Genomic DNA, 21,538 nt, shown 5'->3' with positions numbered 1-21,538 from the left:
TGTATGCCAGCGCTGATTTAGAGCGCGACTGGCCTAATGGATTCGTATTGATTTCTGAATTTTTAATGTCTAAGCTTAAATATATTTTATTTTATGATTTTTTGAATTAAATAAACACAAAGTTATAAAAAAGATTAATTACTTCTACTTTGATTCATTTTTATTTCTAGGAAATAAAATTAAAAATAATTTTTGTGGGTCAATCCGTAAAGTGGTCCCTATCTGTATGGTTGTCCCTACTTACGTACACTAGAGTATACTCTTTGTCTTTGGACTTTGGTGTGTTGTTCTATGGCATATGACCTGACGTGACGTTGCCTATGTTGTGCTTAATTTTATTTAAATTTTGAATTTTATAATTAAAAAGTTGTATGAAGTTTTTATAAAATGACTGATAAAGTAATAAAAAAGACTAAACCCTCGGAACCTTCTGCACTGGGGAAATTGTACCTCTTGTCTTATAACGTTATTCAAACAATAGGGTAAGTTATTTTTATTATTTCTTAAATTATATTTTTACGTCAGTACAGAAACCGTTTTAATCACATTTTATATTAAAAAGTTTACTATGTATTTCCTGTATTTAAATTTTTACATTTTAACCGCAAGTGATAACATGTTTTTTATACATTTCTCTTTCAGGTGGTTTTATTTATTATGGCAGTCATTAGTTCACTTTTTAAACCGTGGAACACTTGCAACATATTGGGATGAAGTAAAATGGACTATTATTATATTTCAAAATGCTGCAATTTTAGAGGTAAGTTGAATATTAATTGATCCAAAAATATATTAATATTTTGTATTATTTGAAGATTGTATTTGATCACATATCAGCCTGATTTTGTTAATTTCAACATAATGCAGAAGAAAATGAGAAGTGCATTGTTGTTTATTAAAAATTTTATAAATAATTGTTTCTAATCTAACCAGGTATATGTCTAATTAGATCGGAATTAAAAATACAATGGGTAATAAGAACATTACTGCTGTGCTGAGGTTTTGTACTTGTATTATTGCAACATTGAATAGACTAAAATGATAAAATATTAGTTGTCATCTTAAAAATGTTAAGTATGTCAATTAAAAAAAACTTAATTAAATCAATTATTTTTCAGCGCCCCCCATTGTTTATACACCCTAAAAACTTCAAAACCACAATTTCATTACTTTAGTTACTTAAATTTTATTAGTCGGTTCTGATGTTTAAACTTACATTCTAAACTAGAAATTTTTACTATTGAGAGCAATTAAAACCCAATTTTATAATATTAATAAAATATTGTAATCAAACTAAAAGAAACAATATAAATATGTATAATGTAATCAGTTTTCGTTTTTATACTAATCAATGAGAATGATTTTTACTGTTTGTTGATCTCAGGTTCGATTTTACTCAAAAACAGTTGTAAGTGATTTCTCTTTGTAGTACGCAGCGTTGTTACAGCGCTAAATCCACATTCACACAAATATGACGATGGGAATGCAATCAAAAATCGTTTAGGCTATTCCACACTAAACAGTAATGGGTTAATTGAAAAAAATAATTTCTAACACAACTTTTTGATCAATAATATGCCTATTTCCATTTTATACAAAAATGATGACTCTTACATCAGTAATTTCTTCTAAAATGCTACGAAAATGCTGTAAAATGCCCTTATATTAATGTGTTATTGTGTACAAGGTGGATTTTAATTTTAGTGAAATTTAAAGTACTAGTTAAAGTTAATGAAATTACAAATTATACATCGCCCCTCTAACCCACATCAACGCCCCCATTTTTTTGTGGGTCCCTTAATGCCCCCTTCTAGGTTTTAAACGCCCCTAAGGGGGCATTATCACCCACTTTGAGAAACACTGCTTTAGAGCAACATAGAAAATTATTTTTTAAATTGCTTTAAATGTATATCAGGCTAATACTGATATTAGAAAAGGCAATGAATAAAGCATTAAAGTACCAATTTTATGAATACATTGGGACAGGTTAAAGTCCGCGTCGCGTGACACGCAAGTTTAATGTGAATTCATAAATATTCAATGTCGAGACGTCAATCGTTTTTAAATAAACCAATAACTTGGAATGTTAAAAACACCTTATACTTACACTCGAAATGACCCACATACCAATCATATAACGGTATTCATATTCACTACGAGATGAATCGTAAAAGAAGCGGCGATTATGATAATTTTTGATAGAGAGTTTTTTTTGCAATAAGTTTTAACGACATTCATTGGCTGTAAATGTTGTCCTTTTACTTTTTTCTGTATCGAAAGTAATCAAATTGAAAAAATCGATATTTTATATCTTTATTCATAGAATACATAAAAAAGACACGAATTAATATTCGTAGAGTGCTTGGACGTATTTATTTTATTGCTATTACACATTCAATCATTTACATAAATTGCTCAAAAATGATACTTTATTTTATTAATTTATTGTAAATTGTTCAAGTGTTTGTTTGTAAAAATCGTATTTCGCGAACATGATATTGCTTATAACAAAAATTCAATTTTTAAACTTTTTGCATTTCTGTCTTACTGTGGGATTCTGAGTCCAATCTCTGTATGAAACATATCGTCATCCTTGTCATTGTCCAAGACAAAACAGAGATACAATATGTCCTAAATCTAAACGGAGATTTTATTCTCAGAAACACACGGTTAATGAGATCTCTTATGGGCTTGCTATCGAGCAGTCGCGCGTCACCATAATAGTCGCGCTACAAGAAAAAGGATCTAATTGCGGCACTAATCGTCGGCTTCTAAGCATATCTAACATATTTTTATCTCGGTTTTGTCAAAGATAATGAAAGGGATGACGATTGTTTTATACAGAGGTTTTGATCTCAGAAACCAGCGTCAAGAGCTGTTAAATGACCAATTATATCATTGAACTGTGACGTCTGAAGCTTAACGTATGTTATATTATTAATTTTGCAGGTAGTGCACGCGGCCTTGAGGTTGGTGCCGTCCGGTGTGATGGTGGTCCTGATGCAGGTGTACTCGCGCGTGTTCCTCGTGTGCGGTGTTCTGCTGACAACACAGGGTGCCCCCTCCAGCCCCGGCCTGCCGCTCTGTGTCCTTGCTTGGTCCATCACTGAGATCGTACGATACGGATACTATGCACTCAACTTGATTAATTCCGTACCACAATCTCTGCTCTTCTTAAGGTCAGTCAGCCTGTATATGTCCTCACAAAGCTACAGCTTTCTCTAAAAGGTGATTAAGCCTTGGTTAGGTTCTTTGAATTTCTTTCCATTTGTGGTTTCCTTACGATGTTTTCCCTTATTATATTATGTCTGATAAATGTACATACGTTCAGAAATAGAAAAGCACAGTTATGCGTGCTGGGATCGAACCCAGGACTTTTTGATTACAAGTTTAAAGTTTATCCCACTGCGCCATCGTCACTCTTAATAATGATTGGCAATTTAGTTTAGTTTAATTATACTCAGGTGTTCGTATTTGCCTTGAAATTTCATAGTGATAGTCTGGTTTTTGTATACTAGTAAAGTAATTTACTATACCTGTTTACATAATATATTAATTATTACCTCACGAAGTCAAACAGTTCATACTCGGACTTTGATATCGATTTTCCGTACTTGTGTGAGTAAGCAACGACCAATAAGGAACGGTCGAAATTAATTTGTAAACAGAACAATAAGCGTGTGTGATATTGTAATACATTTATACTGCACGCTACTAAAAGTAATAAAAAATTAACTTTAAAGGTTAAAACTAAAATACATATATAATTCCTTTAAATCACATTAACTTATTAAAACTTGATGAGAATATTGAATTTTTAGTGTTACAACATAGTTTATCATCAATACATAGTATAAAACAAAGTCGCTTTCGCTGTATGTCCGTATGTATGCTTAGATCTTTAAAACTACGCAACGGATTTTGACGCGGTTTTTTTTAATAGATAGAGTGATTCTTAAGGAAGGTTTGTATGTATAATAAATGCATAATATTGTAGAGAAACACTGATAAATTTAAAGGTTTCTAATGTGAACGCTGTGAACGTTGTGTATAAGGACATTCTGTAGTAGGTATATTTTGCATTGCACCCGTGCGAAGCCGGGGCGGGTCGCTAGTATTTATATATTTGAGCGACTTTGCAAGAAATGTCGGTAACGTTTTTCACATCCATTTTGACGTCCTTGACCTCCACTTGTATTTGAAGTGTGACTAGTGACTTTGTATTTATTTTATAAACCAGTTTCATAGCGTTTTTTTAATAACTTTATAACTTTTTATTCCAGATATTCGACGTTCCTTGTTCTATATCCTCTTGGGATAACGGGTGAACTGCTGTGTATGTATCATGCTCTCGATGAAATTGCTTCTGAGAAGTTATTTACAATTCTAATGCCAAATACATGGAATTTCGTATTTAATTATTATTACTTTTTAATATTCTATATGCTTTTGTATATTCCATTATTCCCGGTTTTATTTGGACACATGTTGAAGCAGAGAAATAAAATGTTAAGTAAAGATATTAAGAAGCAAGTATAGACGAATTTGTATTAAGACGAGTTTTGATTTTCTTACAGTGGGTTTCTGAAATCAAAATATAAAACACCTTTGATAAAACAACAACACCTTTAACAATATGTTTCAAACGGAGACTTTGATGTCAGAAACCCACGGTTAGACAAATTAAATATTCAATATCTTCTATTTAGAGTTTTTCATTTGCTTTTAGTTGTTAAATTTGAAAACAAAAAATAGCATTTAATTTTTCGTCATTGTATTAAAGAGACACATGGCCGATAGCATCAAATAATTAAATTGATGTAAGTAACTGTTGATTTATATACGAGTAATAAAGAAATGAAATCGCATTTTATTTTGTTAATTAAGTAGGTGGTAAGTACAATTGCGAATAGACGCTAAGAGACGGTGACACTGGAATAGTAATATTAATATAATTTGTTCACTTAATAAATTAAATGTTATTGTATGTTTTTTATACTTTGATTTATTATTTATTTATATGTCTGTATTTGATTTTTTTGGGTCATGGGCAATGTGGTTGATAAATATATTTTTTATATTAATTAGTGTTATTTTTTATCCTTACAAAACTACCTTGACCTCGCATAATTAGTCGGTATAATAGTATACCGATAATCATTAACCTGCACTTATCCCTATGGAGGGTCGGCACAGTATGTACTACTCCTCCATACATCTCTATCAGCCGTCATATCTGAATTCACCCCCTTCTTACGTATATCCTCTTTGACACAATCCATACTTTCTTTGGTCTTCATCTGCTTTTGTACCCATCCACATTCAATCTCATTACTTTTTTGTTTATGTGATGATCATCCTTTCGCATAACATGTCCAAACCACGCTAACCTTCTTCTCCTCAATTTCTCGATCACTGGCTTCAACAAATCAAACGACCACGAACAAACACTTCAAATTACTATTATAGTATACCAACAAATTATATTTAATAGTGGGAGTCCGTTTCTGCCCAGACAAGGCCAACTTCAAGCATTCAGTAGTGTCCCATGCCCGTTTCCCTGTATCGTTTGGACAAACGAGTGGAAGAAACTAATAAGAAAAGCAGACTTTATTATCATATAAAATATAAACTAAGATGATAACCATCTGCGATCTTAACGAAAAAAATTAAAATTGCTTGTCGGCTGACGTGTTGCCAGCAGTACTTGTGTACATATTAATAAAATTGAAGTGTCTGTGTGTAATATTGTGATAATTATATGCCGTACACGTGATGTATTTGGATTGCTGATAACGAAAAACCAATTTTTTATCTGTCTGTCTGTCCGCAAAGCCGCATTTGTTCCGGGTAATCTCCGGAACGGCTGGATCGATTTTGACGGGACTTGGACGGGAAGGTATCTGATGAACGTGGACATTTTATTGGCTACTTCTTTTCTTTTAAATTCTGCACTGTCTAAGAGGCGGGCGACGGATAAATTATTATAGAGACAAATCGCAAAGTGATTTTTATTGTTATCTTACTAAATTTGCAAATGCGAACGTTTAGATGGATGGATGTTTGATAGGAGGTATCTCCAAAACGGATTGACAGAGCTCGCTGAAAGGAACATATGTCTACAATATAGACTACTAATTATGTTTTTATTTTAATTTCGCGAGGACGGAGTCGCGGCTAAAAGTAAGTAAGAAACAGATGACGTCAGGCGTAGCATTGCTGGCTGGAAAAAAACAAGATCAAGGATCTTAACATTGTGAGTATATCTCTAATTACCTACATATATGTAATATACAATTACAGATTTTAGAGAACAAATTTAAAGTTAAGACTTTGAAGAAAGATGTCAATGATTCCAAAAACATAATAAAATCACAACTTCATTACATATTTATCAAATTATAATTACGCCGCAGAAAGTCATAACTTATTAATTGTTCCTTATCAATAAATATTATTATAATGTGGTATCACAATAATCATGATCTGTATCCGAAATGTTATCAGATCGGTTTGCTTTTAATATTGTGATAATATTTGTTGCTCAATTATCAATCGATCTAAGCCTTATAAAAGGTTTCATTAGCAAGGAAAACAGATAGTTTTATTGAAGCACAATGATGAAGTTAACAGTCGTGGTATTGGCTTTGTGCCTCGTGGCTGCCGAGGCTAACATTGTAAAAGCCCTTTACCCTGGGTAAGCTTTTTATTTTTTTAGTAATGGACTACCACAATGCCAACCAGGAGTCTTTTGTCTTCCGACGATAAAATATTTCGTACAAACCGGAAATGGGACGTAACTTCTAATTCGTCTTGGATCTCGTTATATCCAAATACTTGTACCTTTATGCTACATAAAAAATTGACCCAAAATGATAGATACAACTTGCTACAATTATACCCGGTAGCAACGACATCAAAAGGAACCTATTCTGTCATTATAATAGGGTATAGTCTTTTTAACCAACATTTTATTGTATATCAATGTACATGACTGTATAATTGTACTGTATATTTTGATCGCCATAACTGATATGACGTTTAACTAATGTCGTATTCTACTGTATTCTTTGTAAAATGTCGTGTTTAGATTAAGATGGGGCCACGGTCAGAATGCGAACATCAACGAATACATCGACAACACGGTGCAGATGTTGGTGCCATTCATACAGAACAATGGTCTCGATCCTATGAAGCTTCCTGACATCAGCGAAGGTTTTGAAGTGGTTGGTATTTGGCAAAACAAATCATTGATCTTCATAGGACAATCATCAAATCAATCGTATCCTTTTATAATCATGTAACCAAAATTTAACGGCTTTACTATTTTTTTATTTCGATAAAAATGATTTAAATCTGAAATTGATTAAAAGGACAAACCTAATTGAAACAAATTAAAAGATTAAAGATATTAATCTTATATTTCGTAAATTTTATCGCTTAGGTACAGGATAAGATTAGTAGTTACTAAAGTTGTTATTTTTTAACCTATAAATAAATTAAAAACTATAATAGTACGATAAGAGAGACTACACACGATACACTCAATGTATCCTTCGAAGCGTCTGTGAATGAACACGAGTGTCTTTTGTCACAATTTATGTCCTAGTCTATCATTACCTGCGGCTTAATCTTTAGCTAGGTAATTAATGTATTTATAATAAGACTCCATAATCTTCTTACGCTTGCGGGTTACTGGAATATATAAAGATAGATATCTTTATAAGTTCGAATCATTGTCAGTAACAGCTTTTACTTAGGTTCTCGGATTTGCAAATATTTTAAACATTAGAATATGTTTTGTGAATACAACTTGCTATATTTTAATCCTTTTAAAACATCTTAAATATGTTAACTTATATAGAAACGGCTAAAACACTCACGTATATATATCCGGTGTCGTCACCGACTAGTTTCGAGCCCTACGGGGGCTCTTCATCAGGGTGAGTGGGATTGGTATTATTTCGCGGACGCGGCCCGTCGCTCAGTGAGTGTTTTAGCCGTTTCTATATAAGTTAGTGATAATGTCTCACGAAAGTTTGAATAATTAAATATGTTACTTTGAATTTATGTTATATATTTAATTTTTATGAACTTTTAAATTATTTTATTACTAGCTGTCGCCAGTGACTCCGTCCGCGTGGAATAAAAAAAAACTTAATTATTGGCCTATGTAGAACACATAGGGTACTACTTAAGTTTTTTTTCAGTGTCAGTCCAGACTATGTTCTACATCTATGCCAAATTTTATCGAGATCCGTTGAGCCATTCTGGAGATACCTTCAAACAAACATCTATCCATCCATCTAAACATTCGCATGTATAATATTAGTATGATTATGTAAAGGTGAGCTATGTTTAATAGTAACATGGATCTTAACATAATTACGTATTCTTATAATTATTGTATTCTTAGAGAGTGATTATATGAGATCTTTTTATTGCAGAAACCTCTGTGGGTAACATATAGCGCGTTGCTGAAGCTACATGATGGTACTATGACGGGGCTGGTCAATCTGTCACGCTCCGGCGATCAACAGGCTAACTATTTTGCCAAAATGTTGCGCGTCAAAATACAACTGCGCTTCGAAGACCTCGAGGTAGGTTTTGAAGTTCTTTGTTAATCTGGAATCTATATATATATATAAAAGAAAGTTGTGTTACTTACACTATTTATAACTCAAGAACGGCTGAATCGATTTGACTGAAAATTGGTGGGCAGGTAGCTTAGAACCAGGAAACGGACATAGGATAATTTTTACACCGTTTTCTATTTTTTATTCCGCGCGGACAGAGTCGCGTGTAAAAGCTAATTTTATATAAAGACCGACGCGACGTGGAAGGTTTGCCGATGACTCTACCTCCCAGCTTTCCACCTATGACCGCGTGCCGCGCTCATCTGCTCAATACCGTCACTAAACGCAGTCATGTTTTACTTTTTAACTTATTTGTTTTCCTTGTTTATTGTTGTTAAGATTTACTTGGTTTTTGTTTTGTTTTTATTTACTGTTCTTTACCTTAGTCTTCTTTTGATATTCATTGAAGAAACCGGTGGGCAGCTTCGACCGAGAATATTTTTATTAAAAGAATACACAATAATCCATTTATTGCAACGACTGTTTATGTAACTTTTTTTTGTCAACCGTACTGACCATCGACGCTTGAAATGAGGCCATCAGCAAAGTTTCTGCGCACAAGTAATATGTGTAAATTATTTTAAGTAGCGGTGGTATATTTTTTTTTTACTATCTTTAGATCAGTGTTTGTGCTTGTTGTTGTGTACTATAAGACCGAATCCACAATCGATCCGTTTATTCGACTCATTCGACTTCGTAATCGTTTTATTTATTTCCAGTTCAAATACAAGTACCTTGTAAAAGTAATGAACATTGGTCCAACGGGTGGCATCGTCGGTTCCCTGAATCGTTTAGACGTTGTAGCGGATGTCCTTATTGACTTCAACAACGACGAAATACAACTCCAACAATTGTCATTAACGAATATTGGGTAAGTCTAACCGTCTAAAAGATTTTGACTCTACCTCTTGGGTTGTAAGACAATTGCAAAGAAAACAATATATAAACCTCAAGTGCGCCCCTTTTATATTTGTTTGGTGCGACGATATTGTAATTAACATATATTTAACTTTATTTCAGACGGCTACGTGTGAAGCTTACGGGTAACGCTTTAGTTGATTGGTTGGTAAATCCAGTAGTTAGTGTGTTCCTTAGAATTTTTGATTCGACTATCATTAAGGAGGTCGAAATGACCATTCGTTCGGTCGTGCAGAGCGCAATCGACAACATCAACACAAATCTGAAAGATACCATCGCACGCCTGGAATCATACAATTAATTAAATATCGATTGTTTTATTTTACTTTATAATAAATGCACAAAATAAGAAATGTTTTTCGTTTTATTTTTTTAGGCTATTTTTTACATAATGAATCATGTAACAATCTGGGCTAATCAGATGTTTGTACTTGTACTAGGCAGTGCACTGGCGCAATAAGTATGAAGTAATATACATAATGTGTATCTACTGTGTATCATATTTTTATTAAAGGCATCGAAAACATTGGAACACTTGTAGCTTGAAACGAAAATTGCTCTACCTTGTTAAAGACCGTCATTTGAACGAGCCATTTGTGTTTATATACCTATTATAATTAATGTCTCATGGCATTCAATACAAAATTGGCACTTTATTTCTTTTTTTTATTTGTTGTTATTGGCATATGGTAATTCATATAACTTCTATAAATAGGCTTCCACTTCACGCCGTCGGTCTTCTAGGTGGACTACGTCCACCTATTTCCCCCGGCGAGGCGGCCAAGTCGTGCAACGGATGTAGTTGTTGCTGGCGTCTACCACTTTTATAAAAAGTTCAAGCTTTATTTCCGTGGTTTAAAGTCGATTTCATATTAAATATCGTCATGTTTCTGTGGTTGTAACATGCAGTTAAAAGAGACAAAATATGCTTAGTGTAAAACTGTAACAAATGATGTACGAAATTATTGTGTGGTCATAAACTACACATTTTAATTAGGGTTGTATTGAAATGGCAATCACCTATATTGTATGTTAATTACGATCTAAAAAACTTTAAAACAATGCGAATGAGATCGTTGAAAATTCAGCACGATACGATATTGTACAGATACAGTATAACCGTAACGAGGGGAAAAACTGAAAGGTATAACTGAAAGGTTAGGCGGCGCTAGCTAGCGCCAAGTGGCGCCAATTGTCGGCTGTCATTTGTCAGTTTTAATAAGTCATTCTAGTGATTAAAAAAAGGTTTCAAAATTATTGACTCCTAATTCAAAAGCTCCTAAGCCAGAATGCATCCACAGTTGGAAAAAAGCCTTTTTTTGTTATAAATAATTCAAAACTCGAAAAAACGAGAATTCTCACTATTGGATTTTTCGATTGAAATTTGACATTAAGTGTTTTTTGTACATTTGTGGTATATTTAGTGCTCAGATTAAGAATTATATAGATATGACACGCGCGTTCACCCGTAAGGGACAGATAGAGAGTACTATAGACTATACCTATATGTAAGTGAAAGGATTGGGGTTACCAGTTATTTGTTTTGTCCCGAAACTGAATACTTCGATATAATTTAATATATACCAATTTATATATTCCCAATTAAATTAATAAATGTAATAAATATAAAAAACAATGCGTAATTTTTGTTTATGTGACTAAGATTAGGTAAACAGATTTTTTGGTAATACTTATCAGGTCATAAATTCTGTCACATGTTTAATATAAAATTATTGAAACAAGTTTATTAATTATGTGACAATTTATGTACCAAAATGAACTTAACAAAACATAGATTCTTATGACACTAAAGTTTATTCAAAATGACCTCCGTGATTTTGAATACAGGCCTTCAATCTGCTCGGCCAGCCGTCTATCGCAGCACGAACGAGGTCCATGTCAATATCGGCGGCTGCCTTAATCAAGGATGTCTTGAGTGACTCCAAAAAAAGAATTTCCCGCGTACCGCTTCAACAAAGCGCGGCATCTCTTCCGTCTTAGGTCCATTAGGCGAGCATTCAAACGATGTCCTGTTTTTCTTCGATATGCACAAAGCCCTAAGTCTTCATAAAAAGCTACAAAAAACATACCAATATTATAGTCATATAATTTTAAATTACTCTGTATATCATTACAGTGAACACTACATGTAAAACTACTTAATATTTAACTATTTTGATTGTAATTTCTAAAAAATAAAATTTACATGGGACAAATTAAAAGCATAATCTTTAAAATCAACGGGATAAGAAAGTATCAAATATTTAAAAAACACAGCATATACCAGAATTAAAAACTCCTCCTTTTGAAATCTGTTGAAAATAGTATAAAAATGTGAATTGTTTCATTTATATACATTAAACATACTATAATTTATTTCCCCTAAATTCAGGGTAATTTTTACAACAAGATGGTGGTATTATTTTTACGGGTAATAACCAACCAATTTGAAAAGAAGTTTAATATGTTTCCCAAATATACAGTATATTATTTGACACAAATGACATCTGCGTTTAGGCGCATAATGTTCGAAAAATACTATGTATTTTATTTTAGCTGATTTTACCCGTATTTTAACATATTAGTTATTACAAAGACTGTAAAGAACAACTAGTTTGTATTTTCTTCCTTATTTTGTATGAATACATGTGAATAGGTGCGTAGTTACAGTACTTACGAGTGAAAGGTTATGTTTTTCTCCTTTCGCTCACTACGGCTTTTACAACCAACAATACAGCAGTATACCATGTTTTATACACTTGATCTTACTAAAACTGTAATATCAAAATATTTTTGCACAATTACAGCAACTAAGTACTCATAATTTTCGAAAAATAGCACGAATGTCAAACTTTGTTTGAGACAACCGGTTGTTCCAAACAAACCAAAGCCTGGTACGCAGAAAGGGACAGAAGATAGTTATCACTGTCTTTGTCACGTCACAGAAATTGGGTATAACTGTATCTCTCTCACTCACGGTATTATTATTACCGTGTCATCGACTTGATTTAGTGCTACTGTCACTCTTGATCATGCTGATATCACTAATGAGCAGAAGGTAATTTTTCTCTCCATTCTTTTTACATATATAATTATTTCTGAGAACCCATTAAAGACATCGTTCTAGAATCTAAAATTAAAAATTTAAATGCCAAAGTCAAAGTGATTGTATGTAATAATGTCTATGGTCTAAGTGATATGTCAAATGTTGTCTTAAAGGTTCAGTTACCAGGCCATTGAATCTTTAAGAAAATTGTCAAATGTCAATGTCATATGTATGGTTCTTTTCTTTTGAAAGCATGGTGTGATTGTTTCGTGCGATATTTATTTATATACATATATAAATGTTAAATTAAATTTTAGCATACCACTACCAATTAACTAAAACTTTCGTGTTTGACTGTGTTTCTAGATTTATTTAATAACATTCTTTGTTAATTAAAATGGGAAAAGCAAAAAAATTAAAGCCATCTCAAATTGGTAAAAACATCGCACTTGCGGATCAGATTGAGGCTGTAAATTCTGTTAAAAATAAGAATCGAATTAAACAGAAGAACCGACATGATGATGACGAAGAAGTGAGTATTCTATATTTATTTATACTATATATCGGTTATGGTAAAGTTCAGTATTATTGGTTTTTAAATTAGTTTGTTAACGCAGATTTATCGAAGAAAATATTGAAAGCTGCTAGAAGACAGCAAGTTGAACTTGGTGACGGTGAAGCTAGTGCATCAGTTAAACATGTGCTTCCACTGGAGATCAATGGTATGAGGACTACAATGATTGAAACATTTTTAGTGAATATTTTCTATTGAATCAACTTATTTGTAATCACTACATTACAGAAGCTAGTTCTGACAATGATGCTGACTCTGACACCGACGACTTGGAGCCTGATACTTACTACGACAATATTGAAATTAATGAGGAAGATGAAGAGGCTTTGAGAATGTTCATGTCGAGTAAACCAGAGAAGACCAGGACATTAGCAGATATTATAAAAGACAAAATAACAGACAAACACACTGAATTGCAAACACAATTCTCAGATGTAGAGACATTGAAGCTACAAAATATTGATCCAAGGTTTTTCTTTACTTTTTTTAATATATTAGCAGGGTTACAACCATAGTTAAATTTCATTATCACTTGTAACTTATTACATTTTAGGATAAAAACAATGTACCAAGGTGTAAGGGATGTTTTACAGAAATATCGCTCAGGTAAATTGCCTAAAGCGTTTAAGATGATCCCTCATCTTCAAAATTGGGAGCAAATACTATATTTAACTGAACCTACAACTTGGTCAGCTGCAGCTATGTATCAGGTAAATTTTCTAGTATTAATTATTATTACTATTTGTTTACACAATAGCAGCTAACTAGCTGATGTGTGTGTCAAAGAGTTAAGAGATATCTTGTTTATGAAGTCTGATTTTGAAAGAGTTTATTGATGGAGCCATTACTACATTCTCTGGGAGTTTGTTCCATGCCTACTACTCTGTTTGGCAAGAAATGGCTTTTGGCTGAAGTTTCTCATAAGTTAGTCACTAATAAAATTTTACTTTTTGTTCAATTTGTTGATATTTAACTTTTTTTTTAGGCTACTAGAATCTTTGCATCAAATCTTAAGGAAAAGATGGCACAAAGATTCTATAATTTGGTTCTACTTCCTCGTGTGAGAGATGATTTAGCTGAATACAAAAGATTAAACTTTCATTTGTATCAAGCACTACGAAAGTCCCTATTTAAACCAGGAGCATTCATGAAAGGGATTTTGCTGCCTTTGTTAGAAGTATACATTTCATTGTTACTAAATATTAGTTGGTACACTTAATATTACTTTTAAAAACATATAACTATTTAAAAATGATCTTTGTCTACAGTCAGGTGATTGCACATTGCGTGAAGCCATTATTGTAGGCTCCGTATTGGCCCGTAATTCAGTGCCAGTCTTGCACTCTAGTGCAGCTCTGTTAAAAATCGCCGAAATGGACTACACTGGCGCCAATTCTATATTTTTGCGAATATTGTTCGACAAAAAATATGCTCTACCATATAGGGTTGTGGATTCTGTTGTTTTCCATTTTCTAAGGTGGGTCAATAAATTTGTTAATGTTTTATGTTTATTTTGCATATTGTAATATTGCAGTAAAGTTGTTTCCCAAAATTTTTATATTTAAATAAAAAAATTAACCATTCTCCTGATCAAATATATTAACTAGTGTGTTGGTTCATGAGTATGTTTTGTTTAGTGTAACAAACTTCAAGTATCTTTCTTTCATAGGTTCCAAACAGAGTCTAGAATGTTACCAGTGCTGTGGCACCAGGCTCTCCTAACATTTGTTCAGCGCTACAAAGCTGATATTTCTACCGAGCAACGGGATGCACTCTTAGAATTATTAAGAAAACAATCTCACCCTACTATCACACCAGAGGTAAGAGCAAAGTTGTGCTAAAATATATGAGTAATGTACTTGTATGTTTCGATAAATTTAGTTTGAGCACCAATAGTATTTTATACACAAAATAAATTTTGTATTTGTTTTAGATTCGCAGGGAGTTACAAGCCGCACAATGCAGAGATGTTGAAGTGAATGAGGCTGTACAGAACTGTATGGCAGTGGAATAAATACAATGACTATGTATTTGATATAAATAAATCTATACAGTGTTTTGAATTTGCATTTTTATTAAATTGAGTTATTTCTTTTGGACTACCCTTTACTTAACATTGCTTTAAGTTATACAAAAGTAGGAAATGCCATTCAAGTTTTCATTAAACTTTTAATCTGTATAGGTATATCAACTTGACTAGATATAAAATGAATTGGAGGCAACACTGACTTTCCACAATCGCATTTTCTACCCGAGATAAAGTCAAATGACCCAACTTTATAGCCACAATTTTCACAGTGTAATTTTCCTTTAGTCCATTGTTCATCCTCAACTTTTGTTCTGATCCATAGTGGTGTTTTATCTTCATGTAGGTAAATGAATCTTTTTAAATCGTAGTTCTCGCAATCTTTAGTGCCGCACGACTGGGGGTTATGTGCAATATTTGTGTCGTTTAAGAGAATATGACGACATTTGCGACATTTAATGATATTTCCTTCTTGTTCCATTTAAAGATCTATCAGTTAATATTTGTTATAAGTAGTTAATATATGTAATAGCCACTCGTGCAAAATGTAAAAAATATAGTATGTAGATAATGTGTTCTTTCCGATTTACCCTGACATTTGTTTGACAGTTGTGGGTAAACAAATAATTGATGCATGACATTGACAATGACATATCTTGGGCAGACTAAAAACGTACATATTTTTTGGTGCTGCAACCTTAAAGGATTTTTAGTATCTTCATGTAACTTTTAACGAAACTTTTCTTGAATAAATTGAATGTCACACAATAACTTGGTGAAAATTGTAGAAAAATTTAGGTTTCATGACTATCAAATGCCTACTATAAAACACCCACTTTGCCCAACATCTGTGTTCAACATTGAGAAAAATTCCATCATTTTAGACCAGAGTTGAGGATTAGTTTTGATCATAGTGTGGAATGGCTATGGCAGCAGCTTTTTCGTCCAACGAGTTACGTTTCCCCCTCATCAAAGATTTTGTTTACACTTAAATACCTTTATATGACAGAGGTAGCGTTGCGAGAAAGAATTCTATGATTACACGAAAAAAAAATATAAATAAAACAACAATTCGCATGTGCGTGATATTTTATTTTCATTGATCTTATTTAGATATATTCAACGAGAATTTTGCGCTGTCCAATGAATGCAAACTTTTATTAAACTATATGACTAATGTGCTTTGTTTAATTAAAACGATTTCCGTACAAACATGTACAATACTTAGCACGTACTCCGGTATTATAATTCAGTGTAACAATAATGAGCGAACGTTCAATAATAAAGTCGTATAAAAATTACTCGTAAAGCGTTAATTAGTGATTTTGTCCTTTCAATATAAATAAACTGTTCGTTTCTCTCATAGTCAGTATTCAATAGATGTTCGAGTATCTGAAAGTATAGAGGCTTGAGAAACACTTATAATTGAAATTACATATGGTTGCAATAAAATATAAAGAGAAAATCAAAAGAAATTATTAAAAATTTTTAGAATTTTCTCATTATTGTCTATTATAATAATAAATACATTATTATTTTAGAATGTTATCGAGTGGTGAACAAGCCGCTACACACTAGACGAGAAGAGCTTTACAATAACCTGGCGAGATATATCTTCACAGACTCGCTTACCTATCTAATGTTGGTTTGATGCAAAATCCTGTTGCGTTTATGCTTACCTTAAGCCATACTTAATTATTTAATCTCATTGCGCTTATCTTCTAAATTACGTAAATGTGACGCCTGGCACTAGAAACACGCAACATGCTTTAGAAAAAGATTTTGTGTAACAAAACATAAATTAGCTTATGTCGGTGAATAAAATATCACATTAACAAAATAAATGCATTGGAAATATCATAAAACATTTATATATACATTCTGAATTTACTTTTGCACAAAATGAAAATAAATCGTTAAATTTTAAATCAAAATTGTGGAAACAAATAACTTTTTTTATACAGAATGTATAAATAAATATAATTTAATTGTAACATATTCAGTGATATCCGCTTTACATTCAGCTTAACAATATAAAATTTCGATCACAGACAAAATTACTAATTATTATTATTCATACGCATTTTGTTTGCGTTAAATGTTGATGAAATATAAAATACTAAACTTATCAATATAATATTCTAATATAATATAATTACGTGTTTATTAAAAGCTGAAACAACCAGTGTTGTGTGATTAATATTAAGGCAATAATTTTCAAAATAAGCAACCGTTATACAATAGATAAAGTGAAAAGAATATATTTTCTGAAAGAATTTATAAGCTTACTTAAAAAAGGCGTTTGTAAAAGGGCACCTTATTAATAAATCTAGACACAGACACGATTTTGTCAAGAGTTCTCTAGGAAAAGTATCTGGATACGTTACTCAGCAGAAAAGCCGATAAAGTTATCTGACCCGGTGGGAATCAGTTAAATCAAGTTAAACAAAATTATGACAGCAGTGAGCTGAGCTCAACCCTGTCAATGTCAAAAAAATATCACAGATCCTTGTACTTATCGTTGGTTTAAAAGACCAAAATCCCTATATAAAACTAATGGATTGCCCGCGACTTCGTCCATGTAAACTGTCTTCTGATACTGTCGTCTGATACTGTTTTCGATTAGGATTTTAATTATTTAGGCTAATTATTTTACTTGAAATTAAGTATAAACCATTACAAGAAAACATATTAAACTTACAAAACATTCACATAAACTATATATTCCTTACCAACATTCTAGAGGGTAAAACTTTTACAAACTTTTAATGTCATATTTATCAAGCTTCTAGCTGTAAAAAGGACGATACTTTAAACCCTTAAAATCTTTAGTATACATTTTTGACATTGAGTGAGGGCGCTAGTGATCATAATTTAATTTGTCATGTGCCTACCGGGTCAGATAACTTTGTCGATCTATATATACATAATATGTTCGTTGTTATTTGACAGTGGTTTGAATTACTAGACATTGCTTCATTTTCTTAATGCCCCTTTTGAAAACTATACAAAAAAATTAAAAAATATTACATAACTTTTGATTTTGTAAAAGCAAAAGTAGCACAACATTTAAGAATAAAACGCAGTAATCTTACGAATTGCATTGAATTTTTTTTTTTTTTCAAATAAACCATTCATATTTTGGAGTTAAATTTTAATGAAATTAAAAAGTTAACATTGTTGTTGTTAGCAAAAGTGACTTTTTTCTTTTAACAATGAAATTAAAACCTATACATACTGATTTGACTTGTTAAAGGGTAATAAATTAAATTATATGCATTCCTACTATGGTTTACATGTCTAAAAAGCAGAAACTAATCGTGTCTGCTTGTAAAAAATCTGAAAATAAGTCAATTAAATTAATTGATACTTGATTTATTTCACGTGACCTTTGCTAGTGTTAATAATACGACTCATAATAATGTTGGTGTCTTAGGAAGTAGTAAATATGTTGTAAAGTGCTATTTCTTGATTTTCTAAAACTTTCAGGTCGACAGTCTAAAAATCTATGATAATTTATAAATTTAAAAGTAAATGTGTAGGTTCCCCTTAATAGAAATGATGTGCGAGCTAGTATTGTAAGCGAGATTTAAACTTTAACTATAATTATTGAATCATACACATCTAATATTATTTAATGACTAGACAGCTAGTAGGTACTATTGTTAAATCCAAAACACCCTGTGCTTAGAAGCGCTTAGACTTACTGATGAACCATAGAGAAGAAAGGTAGGGGTTACTCAAGGTTAGGAAAAGGGCGGTCCGATGTTTATTTGTTGCAAAACAGAACCTGATAAGCGATCCTTAACATCGATCGTAAGTTTATTTTAATTGCCTTGCATGGATTGAAAATGTTAGTTACAATAACTTAGTTAAGAAAAGATGGTTTAAGATCGATTAAGCGTCCGGCCGTTAGTTACCAATGAAGAAAGTACAGCGACCAAGGCTAAATGAACTTTGGATTGTGCGCTTTGTAGCTTTAATATTATTAACATTTGTAAATTTCTTATTGGTATTGCCATTAGATGAAATTACACTTAATTTAACATAATTAATATAATATTAGACAAAATCATTTAACAAATTACCTTGTAGTTATAAAAAATTAAGATATCAAAATGTTAAGAGATTAATGAGCGAATTATATGAATTATATTTATGAGTTGTAATCTACTGCTAATTAATTTTTCAATAAAAGAAATAGGGAAAAAGTCATCAAACAATAAAATTCACTAGCATTATCTCGTATCAAATTATCCGTACGTAAAAAGATGCAAATCCGATCTTATTTATATTTCTTATGTTAAAAGGTATAAATATTAAAAACAATATATATACTATAATTAAATATAAGACGATGATAAAGTAATTAAAATCCAATAAGTCGTAATTAAAATATTAATATTCATTTTGCATAACTTAAAAATATGTGCAGAATTTAACTTAAAGTTATAAAAATGCGAGCCTCTATAAATATTTTAAGTTTGTATTAAAAAAAGATTGTATTGTCTTGAATATGAACAAATTGATCTAAATGTATGAAATGTGTTCGATTAATATTTTATTAATATAGGTAAGTAAGATTACAAGGGTCTACAACTACGAAAGCAAATAACTAATGTGCTTAGCTCTAGTATTACAGTAACTTGCGGCAAAGCAAATAACTTTTTGTTACATCATTTAATTGTTAGAGATCTCAAAATAGGAGTACTCACTACTCGCAATTGACCAAATTACAAACCTATTTCTATTTATAAATAACCTATTAACTACTCGTTTAATGAAATGAAAATGATACGTAACTGAATTTAACAATCGTCTAAGAACACAAGCCCATTTGCGATTATTTGCTGCGCTGCAAGTAACGCAAGTGGGCTTTATGACCTTATTTTTATAGCAACGAATAACAATTTCATACACTCGTTCTGTAAGTACTTCACGTTTTTACAAATTACACTCAATGCAGAGGGCCTAGCATGAATATTTGTGACAATCGCTATCGTATCGTCATCGACAAATCTTTTAATTAAATTTGTGCACCGCCCCTACCGGGCGTAAAGTACTCCAAAATCCCATAGTATTTTTGATATAATTGACGATGACGTTAAGAACGAAAATTGTCAACAATATTCGTTCTAGGCCCACAATTAACATTTGCGACAATTTGAAATCGCGACTTAAAAGGCACATTTTAAAACTGATGAAAATATAAAAAAGGAGGTTATCTCTCCTTCATACGATAAGTGTGAAGAGATGGAACGCATTTTTCAAGTCTGTAAGTTTTTTTGTATTTTTGGGGATGGATGGATTTTAAACGGCACATGGGGTTATGTTGATAAATTGTGTGATTGTTAAGGATTCATTAAAGATATGCAACGCTTCTGCATCCTTCAACTTACCTACTACATGACTAAGGGCAGTCATTACTCTATTTTAGCGATTTTATGTGGCAGTTCCTTTGCCACCTTGTACTATAAAAATTTATGTGTTTTAAAATATTATTTAACACCAATTATTGTATCTTACCATATCTCTATACTTGTAGTTTTGTCTTACAAGAAAGCTCTTTTAAAACAAAAATAACTTAAGCCATCTTAATGCGTCTTAAATATAATACGATCTTGTTCAGTTAACGATAAAATGTAATATTATGTATCCATAATCTTAGGTATTGATTATTTCGTTTTAAACATTATAAATTATTATTGTGTGTATTTAATCCAAATAAAAAGGGAGAGTTTTCAAGATAAATGAATAAATAAAAAAGAAAAATTAAATTAAAATTTTTAAGAGGGATTAAATGCAGCGAAGCACAAAGTGCCAATTTATTGGCTGTAGCAAAGCTTGTTTAGTTAAAGTATTGTTGATCATAAATGACAAAGGTAAGCGTAACCTGTATGTAAATATACATTATATAAATTGATGTCATAGCAATATGTACAGTCATAATTGTGATTCTTATATTATGGTAGATTTTATTATTGCTTACAATGATATTGGCGAATCATCTTATTTCATAACTAGGATATACGAAATAACACAAAGTTAATGATATCTTTTTGAGCGACCATTTTAGCAAATCTTTATAAAGTATTTATGTAAATCGATAAAATTTTCAATACAATGTTTTTAAATAACAAGAGCCATTTTTTAACGTTACGATAACATATTAGATTAAAGAATTTTAGAAGAAATACTGTAAATTAAGAGTAACAAAGTAACTAAACAATTATAATAGTTACAGTGATATTAATGGATATCATTATCGTAGCGATGAAGTTACCGGTTAATGTTAATAATGAATTGTCATAAACGCACTTCCACAAGGAGCATCTCAA

The 21,538-nt window shown here is 31.6% G+C and overlaps 3 protein-coding genes across 4 annotated transcripts; all 3 read left to right on the top strand.

The window, feature by feature from the left end:
• The first annotated feature begins 271 nt into the window (after positions 1–271).
• On the top strand, positions 272–4,981 carry LOC106712344 (very-long-chain (3R)-3-hydroxyacyl-CoA dehydratase hpo-8). Its single transcript, XM_014504858.2, has 4 exons — positions 272–482; positions 643–760; positions 2,950–3,179; positions 4,284–4,981. The coding sequence occupies exons 1-4, from the start codon at positions 388–390 to the stop codon at positions 4,537–4,539; spliced, it is 699 nt and encodes a 232-aa protein (XP_014360344.2). The 5' UTR covers positions 272–387; the 3' UTR covers positions 4,540–4,981.
• A 1,601-nt stretch (positions 4,982–6,582) lies between these two features.
• Positions 6,583–9,901, top strand: LOC106712347. Its single transcript, XM_014504863.2, has 5 exons — positions 6,583–6,697; positions 7,091–7,226; positions 8,448–8,600; positions 9,356–9,507; positions 9,657–9,901. Exons 1-5 carry the CDS (start codon positions 6,618–6,620, stop codon positions 9,853–9,855), a joined length of 720 nt encoding a protein of 239 aa, XP_014360349.2. The 5' UTR covers positions 6,583–6,617; the 3' UTR covers positions 9,856–9,901.
• A 2,956-nt stretch (positions 9,902–12,857) lies between these two features.
• On the top strand, positions 12,858–15,214 carry LOC106712306 (bystin). 2 transcript variants are annotated; one of them, XM_045686338.1, is made up of 8 exons: positions 12,858–13,132; positions 13,205–13,322; positions 13,406–13,643; positions 13,728–13,884; positions 14,160–14,351; positions 14,443–14,651; positions 14,844–14,994; positions 15,108–15,214. In XM_045686338.1, the coding sequence occupies exons 1-8, from the start codon at positions 12,998–13,000 to the stop codon at positions 15,186–15,188; spliced, it is 1,281 nt and encodes a 426-aa protein (XP_045542294.1). In that variant the 5' UTR covers positions 12,858–12,997; the 3' UTR covers positions 15,189–15,214. The 2 variants fall into 2 exon arrangements, with proteins under 2 accessions (XP_045542294.1, XP_014360302.1); XM_014504816.2 differs by having other exon boundaries at positions 13,403–13,643; positions 15,108–15,210.
• Positions 15,215–21,538: the final 6,324 nt, after the last annotated feature.

Source organism: Papilio machaon, chromosome 3 (genome assembly GCF_912999745.1).
Source record: "Papilio machaon chromosome 3, ilPapMach1.1, whole genome shotgun sequence".
NCBI classification, from domain to species: domain Eukaryota; kingdom Metazoa; phylum Arthropoda; class Insecta; order Lepidoptera; family Papilionidae; genus Papilio; species Papilio machaon.
Note: the sequence above shows the minus strand (reverse complement) of the source record. Positions and strands in the feature narration are given on the sequence as shown.